The following is a 15,537-nucleotide window of genomic DNA, read 5'->3' as shown; positions in this document are numbered from 1 at the left end:
TCCAGAGGACCGGTTCTGCTCTGGAGAAGTCTTGGAGGCGGGAATGAGAAGTTCGAATTAAAGGGGCGCTCAGTCTGGTTTCGTTAGCAGAGCGGAGAGCCCGGGCTGGTTGATGTATTGATAAACCCATACAGCATAGTACCAGCCCTAGATACAACCATACAATAGAGCCAGCCCTAGATACATCCATACAATAGTGCCAGTCCTAGATCCAACCATAAAATAGTGCCAGTCCTAGATCCAACCATAGAACAGTGCCAGCTGTAGATACAACCATACAACAGTACCAGCTCTAGATACACTCATACTGTAGTGCCAGCTCTAGATACACCCATACAACAGTACCAGCTCTAGATACACCAATACAGCAGTGCCAGCCCTAGATACATCCATTAAATAGTGCCAGCTCTAGATACAATCAAACAACAGCACCAGCTCTAGATACACCCATACAGCATAGTTCCAGCCCTAGATACAACCATACAATAGAACCAGCCCTAGATACATCCATACAATAGTGCCAGCCCTAGATACATCCATACAATAGTGCCAGCCCTAGATACATCCATACAATAGTGCCAGCCCTAGATACATCCCTACAATAGTGCCAGTCCTAGATCCAACCATAAAATAGTGCCAGTCCTAGATCCAACCATACAACAGTGCCAGCTGTAGATACAACCATACAACAGTGCCAGCTGTAGATACAACCATACAACAGTACCAGCTCTAGATACACCAATACAACAGTACCAGCTCTAGATACACTCATACTGTAGTGCCAGCTCTAGATACACTCATACTGTAGTGCCAGCTCTAGATACACCAATACAGCAGTGCCAGCTCTAGATCCAACCATACAATAGTGCCAGTCCTAGATCCAACCATAAAATAGTGCCAGTCCTAGATCCAACCATAAAACAGTGCCAGCTCTAGATACAACCATAAAACAGTGCCAGCTCTAGATACAACCATAAAACAGTGCCAGCTCTAGATACAACCATAAAACAGTGCCAGCTCTAGATACAACAGTGCCAGCTCTAGATACAACCATACAACAGTGCCAGCCCTAGATACACCTATAAAACATGGCCAGCTCTAGATCGATCCATATAATAGTGCCAGTCCTAGATCCAACCATAAAATAGTGCCAGTCCTAGATCCAACCATAAAATAGTGCCAGTCCCAGATCCAACCATAAAATAGTGCCAGTCCCAGATCCAACCATAAAATAGTGCCAGTCCTAGAACGAACCATAAAATAGTGCCAGTCCGAGATCCAACCATAAAATAGTGCCAGTCCTAGATCCAACCATACAACAGTGCCAGCTGTAGATCCAACCATACAACAGTGCCAGCTGTAGATCCAACCATACAACAGTGCCAGCTGTAGATCCAACCATACAACAGTGCCAGCTGTAGATCCAACCATACAACAGTGCCAGCTGTAGATCCAACCATACAACAGTGCCAGCTGTAGATCCAACCATACAACAGTGCCAGCTGTAGATCCAACCATACAACAGTGCCAGCTGTAGATCCAACCATACAACAGTGCCAGCTGTAGATCCAACCATACAACAGTGCCAGCTGTAGATCCAACCATACAACAGTGCCAGCTGTAGATCCAACCATACAACAGTGCCAGCTGTAGATCCAACCATACAACAGTGCCAGCTGTAGATCCAACCATACAACAGTGCCAGCTGTAGATCCAACCATACAACAGTGCCAGCTGTAGATCCAACCATACAACAGTGCCAGCTGTAGATCCAACCATACAACAGTGCCAGCTGTAGATCCAACCATACAACAGTGCCAGCTGTAGATCCAACCATACAACAGTGCCAGCTGTAGATCCAACCATACAACAGTGCCAGCTGTAGATCCAACCATACAACAGTGCCAGCTGTAGATCCAACCATACAACAGTGCCAGCTGTAGATCCAACCATACAACAGTGTCAGCTGTAGATCCAACCATACAACAGTGCCAGCTGTAGATCCAACCATACAACAGTGCCAGCTGTAGATCCAACCATACAACAGTGCCAGCTGTAGATCCAACCATACAACAGTGCCAGCTGTAGATCCAACCATACAACAGTGCCAGCTGTAGATCCAACCATACAACAGTGCCAGCTGTAGATCCAACCATACAACAGTGCCAGCTGTAGATCCAACCATACAACAGTGCCAGCTGTAGATCCAACCATACAACAGTGCCAGCTGTAGATCCAACCATACAACAGTGCCAGCTGTAGATCCAACCATACAACAGTGCCAGCTGTAGATCCAACCATACAACAGTGCCAGCTGTAGATCCAACCATACAACAGTGCCAGCTGTAGATCCAACCATACAACAGTGCCAGCTGTAGATCCAACCATACAACAGTGCCAGCTGTAGATCCAACCATACAACAGTGCCAGCTGTAGATCCAACCATACAACAGTGCCAGCTGTAGATCCAACCATACAACAGTGCCAGCTGTAGATCCAACCATACAACAGTGCCAGCTGTAGATCCAACCATACAACAGTGCCAGCTGTAGATCCAACCATACAACAGTGCCAGCTGTAGATCCAACCATACAACAGTGCCAGCTGTAGATCCAACCATACAACAGTGCCAGCTGTAGATCCAACCATACAACAGTGCCAGCTGTAGATCCAACCATACAACAGTGCCAGCTGTAGATCCAACCATACAACAGTGCCAGCTGTAGATCCAACCATACAACAGTGTCAGCTGTAGATCCAACCATACAACAGTGCCAGCTGTAGATCCAACCATACAACAGTGCCAGCTGTAGATCCAACCATACAACAGTGCCAGCTGTAGATCCAACCATACAATAGTGCCAGCTGTAGATCCAACCATACAATAGTGCCAGCTGTAGATCCAACCATACAATAGTGCCAGCTGTAGATCCAACCATACAATAGTGCCAGCTGTAGATCCAACCATACAATAGTGCCAGCTGTAGATCCAACCATACAATAGTGCCAGCTGTAGATCCAACCATACAATAGTGCCAGCTGTAGATCCAACCATACAATAGTGCCAGCTGTAGATCCAACCATACAATAGTGCCAGCTGTAGATCCAACCATACAATAGTGCCAGCTGTAGATCCAACCATACAATAGTGCCAGCTGTAGATCCAACCATACAATAGTGCCAGCTGTAGATCCAACCATACAATAGTGCCAGCTGTAGATCCAACCATACAATAGTGCCAGCTGTAGATCCAACCATACAATAGTGCCAGCTGTAGATCCAACCATACAATAGTGCCAGCTGTAGATCCAACCATACAATAGTGCCAGCTGTAGATCCAACCATACAATAGTGCCAGCTGTAGATACAACCATACAATAGTGCCAGCTGTAGATACAACCATTCAATAGTGGCAGTCCTAGATCCAACCATACAATAGTGCCAGCTCTAGATCCAACCATACAATAGTGCCAGCTCTAGATCCAACCATACAACAGTGCCAGTCCTAGATCCAACCATGAAATAGTGCCAGTCCTAGATCCAACCATAAAATAGTGCCAGTCCTAGATCCAACCATAAAATAGTGCCAGTCCTAGATCCAACCATAAAATATCGCCAGTCCTAGATCCAACCATAAAATAGTGCCAGTCCTAGATCCAACCATACAACAGTGCCAGCCCTAGATCCAACCATACAACAGTGCCAGCTCTACATACACTGATACTGTTGTGCCAGCTCTAGATACCATACAATAGCGCCAGCCCTAGATACACCCATACAACAGCGCCAATCCTAGATCCAACCATACAATAATACCGGTCCTAAATACAACCATAGAATAGCGTCAGTCGCAAATACAACCATACAATAGCACCAACTGCAGGTACAATCATATAGTAGTACCAGTTCTAGACACAAAATAATTAATAATACCAGTTATAGATGCAACCATACATCACCACCAGCTAGTGATACAGCCATACACTCGCATCAGCTGTAGACTTAACCATATAACAGTACCAGCTTTAGATACAAACCGACAATAATGCCAACTATAGACACACCTAGACAATAGTATCACCTGTAGGATCAACCATATAATAGTACTAGCTATAGATACACCTACACAATACTACCAGGAATAGATACAAACATTAATTAGCTCTAGCTATACATATACCCACAGATTAGCACCAGCTACAGATACACCCACACAAAAGTATCACCTGTAGAATCAAATATATATTATTCCAGCTGTAGCTACAAACATACAATAGTAAAAGCTATAGATACAGCCATACAATAATAGCACATACAGCACACATGTCAAGTATGTGGCCCACCGGATGTGCATCAAACTCAAGTCTGTGAGCGCTGACCTCTCCCCGCCGGCTATTGGCCTCTGGACGGGCGGCATCCCTGGGCCTACTATGGGGGTCACTATTACTACTGGGGCCACTGTTACTACTGTGGGTCACTATTACAGCTTATCCACACAGGCATAGCGCATTGATTTAAAAATCCCTTACACCATGTTTTTTGGCTACAACATGTTTTTATGTGCGTAAATACATTGTGTATTTCCACATGCAAGAAAAACCGCAGAGGGGCTCATTGAAATGGCGCGCAAATGTGCAGGTTTCTTGTGTATTCACTGCGTATTTCCCCATCCATTCACTTCAACGGCCTATTGCAGTGTATAATACGCACCATAATAGGTCATGCCACTTCATTTTCCATGTGATTACACATTGCATAGGGTTCTATTCACTGCAGATTCTGAACACAAACGTTTGCTGTGCAAATATGGTCACGTGAACAAGGCCTTACTATACAATCGGCCCTTTAAAAGGGAACCATAAGGCTGATGTGGCCCTCAGTGAACCATACAATAGTACCAGTTCTAGCTACTGTCAGTAATGCGTTATACCCCCACTAGATGGCAGTGTGTGTGTAGTTGTGTAACGTAGGACCTGCAGCAATCCCCTGCGATGTTACATGCAATATTATATATAAAATGTAGTCCCGCTGTGGGGTGTTTAGTAATGTGTTCACCTCGTGCTCCTTCTTTACAGGGGTCTGAGCCGCCCACCAGATTGTTCGTCACATGATGCGTGACCACGGCGTTATCAGCATAAGGCTAGGTGCGCACTAGCTGTAAGTGTGAGTTATTCCACAGAAGGCATAAAAAAGGGGGCGCTCTAGGCATTCATCTCCTATCGATTGTGCTGCTCTCAGTATATTAGTACCACTGATACCGGTCAGTGACTAGTGTAATTTATTCACTAGTTCACATGGACCTTAGCGGTGACATCAGCGCTCGTGCAGGCGGTGACATCAGCGCTCGAGCAGGCGGTGACATCAGCGCTCGTGCAGGCGGTGACATCAGCGCTCGTGCAGGCGGTGACATCAGCGCTCGTGCAGGCGGTGACATCAGCGCTCGTGCAGGCGGTGACATTAGCGCTCGTGCAGGCGGTGACATTAGCGCTCGTGCAGGCGGTGACATCAGCGCTCGTGCAGGCGGTGACATCAGCGCTCGTGCAGGCGGTGACATCAGCGCTCGTGCAGTCACTTAGAAGACCGCCAGCCCTTGTAAAAGGGATTTTACATGGTGCCAAACTTCTTTCTTTCGGCCACAAGATGTTCCTAATGCAGCGATCATTCAGTGTAATCACATAGCAGAGCCGACAGAGTAGTTACTGCTACATCAGTGCCCATACAGATGTGCCAGGGATAGTGCCTCCATAATATAACGCTCCTATCTCTTCCCTGGTCCTGCACCGATTTCTGGAAGGAAGTCACATGTGAGCAGCCAATCAGCAGCCGGTCACCTCAGTCCCTGTAGTCCTCATTAGGACAGAATTATCGAGGGCAGCGCAGGAAGCCCCCGAATGCTGCATTGTCCCCATTATATGAATCCAGTGCCCAGAGGCGTAACTTGAAGCCCTTGGGCCCCAATGCAAAACCTGGAACGGGGCCCCTAATTATAATGCTTTATTCATAGTACTGGGCTCCCTATATGGAGAAGAGAGGCCTTATGGACCCTCTAAGGGTCCTGGGCCCGGGTGCAACCGCATCCCCTGCATCCTCTATAGTTACGCCCCTGCCAGTGCCCCAGGAGCTGATGTTCTCCCCTACTCCTCCCCCGCTGGATCTGATCAGTGCGATTACTTTCTGGTTTCAGCCATGTCTCTCCATTGAAGTTCCTGGTGACAGTGCTGGGATTTACCTACAGAGGAGACAGTTACCGAGCACACCCAGCTTTCCAAGGGTCCTGAAGGCAGATGTGACTTCAGTGGGTCTTCAGTGCCGGGCGCGGTATCGGCGTAGATTTACCGCTCACTAGATTTCCAGACATTTATTACGTTTGTTACTGAAAACCTGGATCTGTTTAGCTCCCCCCGATGACAGAGACAGATATGGCAAATTAACCATTTCCCAGTCTCCGCAGGACCACGCGCCTCCGCCCTGCCCGACTTTCATCATAGGAGGTGATGACATGCGCCTCGCACCCTCCAGGCAGAATATCGGCGACCGGTAACCTTACCCCGGCTCTGGGGAGGGGCAGGTTACGTGGCACGGATTTGGAGAGCAGGAAGGACTGTGATGGATGGAGCCTGGGGCAGCCGCTCTGTGTCACCTCTCCAGGGAGGGGGCAGCAAAGAGCCGTTCTCATAGTATATAGCATAATGCCCAATGTAGCCAATATGATCCTGTCTGCTGAGCCGCTGTGTATCTAATTCTACCATGTATGATCCTGTCTGCTGAGCCGCTGTGTATCTAATTCTACCATGTATGATCCTGTCTGCTGAGCCGCTGTGTATCTAATTCTACCATGTATGATCCTGTCTGCTGAGCCGCTGTGTATCTAATCCTATCATGTGTGATACTGTCTGCTGAGCCGCAGTGTATCTAATCCTATCATGTGTGATACTGTCTGCTGAGCCGCAGTGTATCTAATTCTATCATGTGTGATACTGTCTGCTGAGCCGCTGTGTATCTAATTCTATCATGTGTGATACTGTCTGCTGAGCCGCTGTGTATCTAATCCTATCATGTATGATCCTGTCTGCTGAGCCGCTGTGTATCTAATCCTATCATGTATGATCCTGTCTGCTGAGCCACTGTGTATCTAATTCTACAATGTATGATACTGTCTGCTGAGCCACTGTGTATCTAATCCTATCATGTATGATCCTGTCTGCTGAGCCGCTGTGTATCTAATTCTATCATGTATGATACTGTCTGCTGAGCCGCTGTGTATCTAATTCTACCATGTATGATCCTGTCTGCTGAGCCGCTGTGTATCTAATTCTACCATGTATGATCCTGTCTGCTGAGCCGCTGTGTATCTAATCCTATCATGTGTGATACTGTCTGCTGAGCCGCAGTGTATCTAATCCTATCATGTGTGATACTGTCTGCTGAGCCGCAGTGTATCTAATTCTATCATGTGTGATACTGTCTGCTGAGCCGCTGTGTATCTAATTCTATCATGTGTGATACTGTCTGCTGAGCCGCTGTGTATCTAATCCTATCATGTATGATCCTGTCTGCTGAGCCGCTGTGTATCTAATTCTACAATGTATGATCCTGTCTGCTGAGCCACTGTGTATCTAATCCTACCATGTATGATCCTGTCTGCTGAGCCGCTGTGTATCTAATTCTATCATGTATGATACTGTCTGCTGAGCCGCTGTGTATCTAATTCTATCATGTATGATCCTGTCTGCTGAGCCGCTGTGTATCTAATTCTATCATGTATGATCCTGTCTGCTGAGCCGCTGTGTATCTAATTCTATGATGTATGATCCTGTCTGCTGAGCCGCTGTGTATGTAATTCTATTATGTATGATCCTGTCTGCTGAGCCACTGTGTATGTAATTCTATCATGTATGATCCTGTCTGCTGAGCCACTGTGTATGTAATTCTATCATGTATGATCCTGTCTGCTGAGCCGCTGTGTATGTAATCCTATCATGTGTGATACTGTCTGCTGAGCCGCTGTGTATCTAATCCTATCATGTACGATCCTGTCTGCTGAGCCGCTGTGTATCTAATCCTATCATGTATGATCCTGTCTGCTGGGCCGCTGTGTATCTAATTCTATCATGTATGATCCTGTCTGCTAAGCCGCTGTGTATCTAATTCTATGATGTATGATCCTGTCTGCTAAGCCGCTGTGTATCTAATTCTATCATGTATGATCCTGTCTGCTAAGCCGCTGTGTATCTAATTCTATGATGTATGATCCTGTCTGCTGAGCCGCTGTGTATCTAATTCTATCATGTATGATCCTGTCTGCTGAGCCGCTGTGTATCTAATTCTATCATGTATGATACTGTCTGCTGAGCCGCTGTGTATCTAATCCTATCATGTATGATCCTGTCTGCTGAGCCGCTGTGTATCTAATTCTATCATGTGTGGTACTGTCTGCTGAGCCGCTGTGTATCTAATTCTATCATGTATGATCCTGTCTGCTAAGCCGCTGTGTATCTAATTCTATCATGTGTGATACTGTCTGCTGAGCCGCTGTGTATCTAATTCTATCACGTATGATACTGTCTGCTGAGCCGCTGTGTATCTAATCCCATCACGTGTGATACTGTCTGCTGAGCCGCTGTGTATCTAATCCCATCATGTATGATACTGTCTGCTGAGCCGCTGTGTATCTAATCCTATCATGTGTGATACTGTCTGCTGAGCCGCTGTGTATCTAATCCTTTCATGTATGATACTGTCTGCTGAGCCGCTGTGTATCTAATCCTATCATGTATGATCCTGTCTGCTGAGCCGCTGTGTATCTAATCCTATCATGTGCGATACTGTCTGCTGAGCCACCGTGTATCTAATCTTATAATGTGCGATACTGTCTGCTGAGTCGCCGTATCTAATCCTATCATGTGTGATACTGTCTGCTGAGCCGCTGTGTATCTAATCCTTTCATGTATGATACTGTCTGCTGAGCCGCTGTGTATCTAATCCTATCATGCGTGATACTGTCTGCTGAGTCGCTGTGTATCTAATCCTATCATGTGCGATACTGTCTGCTGAGCCACCGTGTATCTAATCCTATCATGTATGATCCTGTCTGAGCCGCTGTGTATCTAATCCTATCATGTGCGATACTGTCTGCTGAGCCACCGTGTATCTAATCTTATAATGTGTGATACTGTCTGCTGAGCCGCTGTGTATCTAATCCCATCATGTGTGATACTGTCTGCTGAGCCACCGTGTATCTAATCTTATAATGTGTGATACTGTCTGCTGAGTCGCTGTGTATCTAATCCTATCATGTGCGATACTGTCTACTGAGCCACCGTGTATCTAATCTTATAATGTGTGATACTGTCTGCTGAGCCGCTGTGTATCTAATCCTATCATGTGTGATACTGTCTGCTGAGCCACCGTGTATCTAATCTTATAATGTGTGATACTGTCTGCTGAGTCGCTGTGTATCTAATCCTATCATGTGCGATACTGTCTGCTGAGTCGCTGTGTATCTAATCCTATCATGTGCGATACTGTCTGCTGAGCCACCGTGTATCTAATCTTATAATGTGTGATACTGTCTGCTGAGCCACCGTGTATCTAATCTTATAATGTGTGATACTGTCTGCTGAGTCGCTGTGTATCTAATCCTATCATGTGCGATACTGTCTGCTGAGCCACCGTGTATCTAAGCCGATCATGTGTGATACCCCCTGCTGAGCCTCCATATGTGATCCTATAATGTGATACTCGATGCTGATGATGTATCTCAAGAAGTACATTCTCCTTTCGAAATGTAGACGAAAAAAAAGTAGTCTCCTGCAGAAATAGCTACTACTATAATAATATTGAGTAGTTAACTCCTTCCTCCCTGGATTGCTCAGGTCGGGGTCCGCAGTTTCTGTGGATCACAAGGTGTTAACAGGTCATGTGATCCTGCCTGTAGCCATCTGGAGAGGTTTCCTGACCACACGCTTCAAACAGACCGATCCCCCCTGGGGTGACCGCTGGTGTCAGGAGGTCACTGCCAGTGGCTGCACCCCCAAATCAATCCCATCCCTTCACCACTGAGCTGCTTCCTCCCAGCGGAGAAGGGGACGTGCAGACATGGAGCAAGGAGGCCGCTGATCTCCGCAGATAACACAGGACAACCTCCTCCAATGGCGACAAGGCACGGCTCTGGTCCAGTGCCCTCCATCCTGCAGCCCCCCAACTGCGGGCGCCACATAGACCAAGGAGGACGAACATCCGCAAGATGGTGACAGCTAAGATGTAGGAATGGAGGGGCACAACATCTTCATGGACTTCTATGGGGAGAAACATGAGGAGTTTGGCCTTCTTCATGCGGCCATAATCGCTGCAAAAACTCTTTCAAAAGCGCTGCGGATTCTAAATCTGCAGAATGTCCAATTATGGCGCAAATTTATGCTGAGGAATATAACCCTTCAAAAATAACAGAGATCTGCAGGAAATAGCGCGGACGGATCTGACCACTGCAGGGGCCAGAGTAAATGCCGTGGATTGTCCGCTGCAGTAAGCGAGCGCCTGATTATGCTGCATGTGAAGGCGTCCTTAGGGGGGCGTTACACACAGCGGATTCGCTGCCAATGTTATGCAGCAGAAAACTCACAGCAAATATAGAAATTCACAAAGGCAAAATCTGCATCTGGCTACAGTCACATGGAGGGTCCGCAGCGCAGATTCTGTATCAAAATTCGCACCACTTAGTGCAGATTTTGATGCAGTTTTTGGTGTGGATGCCATGGCCGCCTCTGCCCCCCAAGCACACCGAAGCGTCTATGGCCTCCTCTGCCCCCCAGGCACATCGCGGCCGCCTCTGCCCCCCAGGCACATCGCGGCCGCCTCTGCCCCCCCAGGCACATCGCGGCCGCCTCTGCCCCCCCAGGCACATCGCGGCCGCCTCTGCCCCCCCAGGCACATCGCGGCCGCCTCTGCCCCCCCAGGCACATCGCGGCCGCCTCTGCCCCCCCAGGCACATCGCGGCCGCCTCTGCCCCCCCAGGCACATCGCGGCCGCCTCTGCCCCCCAGGCACATCGCGGCCGCCTCTGCCCCCCCAGGCACATCGCGGCCGCCTCTGCCCCCCAGGCACATCGCGGCCGCCTCTGCCCCCCAGGCACATCGCGGCCGCCTCTGCCCCCCAGGCACATCGCGGCCACCATGGCCGCCTCTGCCCCCCCAGGCACATCGCGGCCACCATGGCCGCCTCTGCCCCCCCAGGCACATCGCGGCCACTATGGCCGCCTCTGCCCCCCCAGGCACATCGCGGCCACCATGGCCGCCTCTGCCCCCCCAGGCACATCGCGGCCACCATGGCCGCCTCTGCCCCTAGGCATATTGCCACAGACCTCATCCCCTACAACTCGCTCAGCAACTGAAGGAACTGTAGGGGCAGGAAAAGGTCTAAGGCGGATGATGCCGCGTACTGGAGACTGAGGAGTCTTACATAGTAGGTTTGTCGTTTTTCAGCCTTAATGTCCATCTAGTTCAGCCTGTTTCACCCCAATGTTGATCCAGAGGAAGACAAAAAACCCCAATGTGGTAGAAACCAATTTTCCCTCATTTAAGGAAAACAAATTCCTTCCTGACTCCAATCTGGCAATCGGAATAATCCCCGGATCACCGACCCTCTGAAGTAATGATTATAACATATAATATTGTAATGCTCAAGAACGGCATCCAGGCCCCTCTTATACTCTTTTATTGACTTCGCCATCACCAGGTCCTCAGGCAGAGAGTTCGACAGTCTCACTGCTTTTACAGTAAAGAACCCTCTCTTTTATGTCAGTGCAGTAACCTTCTCTCCTTTAGACGTAGAGGGCGCCCCCTTGTTACAGTCACAGTCCTGGGTATAATAGATGATGGGAGAGATCTCTGTATTGTCCCCTGATATATTTATTCATAGTTAATAGGTCACTCCTCAGCCATCATTTTTCTAAACTAAATAACCCCAATTTTGATAACCTCTCTGGGTATTGTAGTCTGCTCATTCCGTTAATTACTTTAGTGGCCCATCGTTGTACCCGCTCAAGCTCCGATATGTCCTTGAGTACCGGTGCCCAAAACTATCCACAATATTCCATGTGTGGTCTGACCAGTGACTTGTAAAGAGCAAGAATAATGTTCTCGTCATGTGCCCCTAGACCGCTTTTGATGCACCCGATATAATTGTATTAGCCTTGGCAGCAGCTGCCTGACACTGGTTGTTCCAGTTAAATTTACAGTTAACTCAAACCCCCAAGTCCTTTTCCATGTCAGTGTTTCCCAGTGGTTTCCCATTTAGTGTGTAATGGTGACACGCATTTCCTCTGCCCATGTGCAGAACCTTACATTTATCAGTCCTGCTGCACCATATACATACACACTTCTCACCAGGAGACCTGCAGGCAATAACCCAACAGCTGGACTTGCGCACTGCCTGCCTGACACTGAGTCATGCGGCCTAGAACTACAAGCTGATCTGTGATTTTCAGATCATGGACGTACGCCCTTTACGTTGAGGATGGCATCAGCACCACGCTACACTGAATTCTTGTATCACATGTCCTGAAAGAACCTTCATCATTGGCTGATGGCACTGGTAATGTCAGTGTTTCCCCAGCCCTGCTCCATGTATATACTGTTAGCTGTTACTTTACATCAGGGGCGCAGGGGAGGGGGTCAGCGTCTCCACGTGTAACCCAATAGGACTGCCATCAGCCATACCTGTGAGTGGGTCCTGATGACAGACGAGTCATGGGTGTCAGGGCCCCGGGGCCGGCAATGTAACCGGAGCCGCTCTACCTGTCAGCAGCCGGGTGTGGGGCTTGTGGCGGAGCTCCGGAGAAGTCTGCAATAATGGACCATTATATTATTATTACAGACTGGATGCCGTGACCCCCGTCCACCATCACTGCCCCCGTAATCTGCCTTGCTGCGTACTACTAGTCGCTCTCCATAATGCATATGATGGGATTAGGCTGGGGCTACACTGCGATGTTGGCCATGAGACGTGTTGGGGGACCGAAAACCGCAGCGTGGTGCAGCGACATCCCACCGCTAGAGAACGGGTGGAGTCGCAGGTCACACAGCAGGTCTGGTCCTGCAACACGTTGCGGCCAAAATCATCGTGCAGCCCTAGCCTGAGATACATGGCGGCTCAGCAGACAGTACCACACATGACGGGATTAGATACACAGCTGAGCAGACAGCATCACGCCACGGGACTAGATACACAGCGGCTCAACAGGCAGTATCCCGCATGATAGGATTAGATACACAGCTGAGCAGACAGCATCACACATGACGGGATTAGATACACAGCTGAGCAGACAGCATCACACATGACGGGATTAGATACACAGCTGAGCAGACAGCATCACACATGACGGGATTAGATACACAGCTGAGCAGACAGCATCACACGTGACGGGATTAGATACACAGCTGAGCAGACAGCATCACACGTGACAGGATTAGATACACAGCTGAGCAGACAGCATCACACGTGACAGGATTAGATACACAGCTGAGCAGACAGCATCACACGTGACGGATTAGATACACAGCTGAGCAGACAGCATCACACGTGACGGATTAGATACACAGCTGAGCAGACAGCATCACACGTGACGGATTAGATACACAGCTGAGCAGACAGCATCACACGTGATGGATTAGATACACAGCTGAGCAGACAGCATCACACGTGACGGATTAGATACACAGCTGAGAAGACAGCATCACACATGACGGGATTAGATACACAGCTGAGCAGACAGCATCACACATGACGGGATTAGATACACAGCTGAGCAGACAGCATCACACATGACGGGATTAGATACACAGCTGAGCAGACAGCATCACACGTGATGGATTAGATACACAGCTGAGCAGACAGCATCACACGTGAGGAGATTAGATACCCAGCTGAGAAGACAGCACCACACGTGAGGAGATTAGATACACAGCTGAGAAGACAGCATCACACGTGACGGGATTAGATACACAGCTGGGAAGACAGCATCACACGTGACGGGATTAGATACACAGCTGGGAAGACAGCATCACGCGTTACGGGATTAGATGCACAGCTGAGAAGACAGCATCACACGTGACGGGATTAGATACACAGCTGAGCAGACAGCATCACACGTGACGGGATTAGATACACAGCTGAGAGGACAGCATCACACGTGACGGGATTAGATACACAGCTGAGAAGACAGCATCACACGTGACGGGATTAGATACACAGCTGAGAAGACAGCATCACACGTGACGGGATTAGATACACAGCTGGGAAGACAGCATCACACGTCGGGATTAGATACACAGCTGAGAAGACAGCATCACATGTTACGGGATTAGATACACAGCTGAGAAGACAGCATCACACGTGACGTGATTAGAAACACATCTGAGCAGACAGCATCACACGTGAGGAGATTAGATACCCAGCTGAGAAGACAGCATCACACGTGACGGGATTAGATACACACCTGAGAAGACAGCATCACACGTGACGGGATTAGATACACAGCTGGGAAGACAGCATCACACGTGACGGGATTAGATACACAGCTGGGAAGACAGCATCACACGTCGGGATTAGATACACAGCTGAGAAGACAGCATCACACGTTACGGGATTAGAAACACAGCTGGGAAGACAGCATCACACGTCGGGATTAGATACACAGCTGAGAAGACAGCATCACACGTGACGGGATTAGATACACAGCTGAGAAGACAGCATCACACGTGACGGGATTAGATACACATCTGAGCAGACAGCATCACACATGACGGGATTAGATACACAGCGGTTCAGCAGGCAGTATCCCACATGACAAGATTAGATACACAGCGGCTAAGCAGGCAGTATCCCACATGACAGGATTAGATACATAGCTGCTCAACATAAATATCACACATGACGGGATTAGATACACAGCGTGTCAGCAGACAATATCACACATGACGGGATTAGATTCACAGCGGCTCAGCAGACAATATCACACATAGAACAGCCAGGAATAATGTAGAGGAGAAGCATGTCTGTATTCATGAACCAAAATACCAGTAAAAGTCTACGATAGCATAAAAAAAAAAAAAGGCGCAGCGAATACGGATGCTACATGCGTGTGTGATGCATTTGTTTCCAGGAAAATGTGAAAAGTGACATTAATTGGACCTCCTTGCATTTTTTTTTATTTTGTGCGCACACGAAAATCAGATGCCACTCGGACTTTAAAAAAAACAACAGAACACACATACCCAACAAAAAAAAAAAGCATACAACACACCCGTGCAGTGAAATTAGGCCAAAATTGCATTCACCCATTAATGAGCCCTCAGCGGTGCATAATCATCTTATGGTTTCACTTTTTCATCATTTGCAAGATTTCTGCTTGCTGTCAATGAGTGGGAACATTCTTGCCTTCCACCCAGAGGCTGACAACCTATTATTGCTCTCACACAGCTTAGGAGGGTACTGGTGTATCTTGTCTCCACCACAAGTATGGGTGGAGACCTAGTGATGG

The 15,537-nt window shown here is 48.2% G+C and overlaps 1 protein-coding gene across 1 annotated transcript in view; it reads right to left on the bottom strand.

Moving 5' to 3' along the window:
* Positions 1-15,537, bottom strand: part of HAO2 (hydroxyacid oxidase 2) — a 67,919-nt gene that overhangs the window by 44,280 nt on the left and 8,102 nt on the right. The window contains exon 2 of the mRNA XM_066599237.1: positions 12,716-12,839. Within this exon, the coding sequence (XP_066455334.1) occupies positions 12,716-12,747 (32 nt within the window). The 5' untranslated portion in view covers positions 12,748-12,839. The remainder of the gene's footprint in view (positions 1-12,715; positions 12,840-15,537) is intronic.

Source organism: Eleutherodactylus coqui, chromosome 4, assembly GCF_035609145.1.
Source record: "Eleutherodactylus coqui strain aEleCoq1 chromosome 4, aEleCoq1.hap1, whole genome shotgun sequence".
Taxonomy (NCBI): Eukaryota; Metazoa; Chordata; class Amphibia; order Anura; family Eleutherodactylidae; genus Eleutherodactylus; species Eleutherodactylus coqui.
The sequence above is the reverse complement of the archived record's forward strand: the minus strand, read 5'-3'. Positions and strand labels throughout refer to the sequence as shown.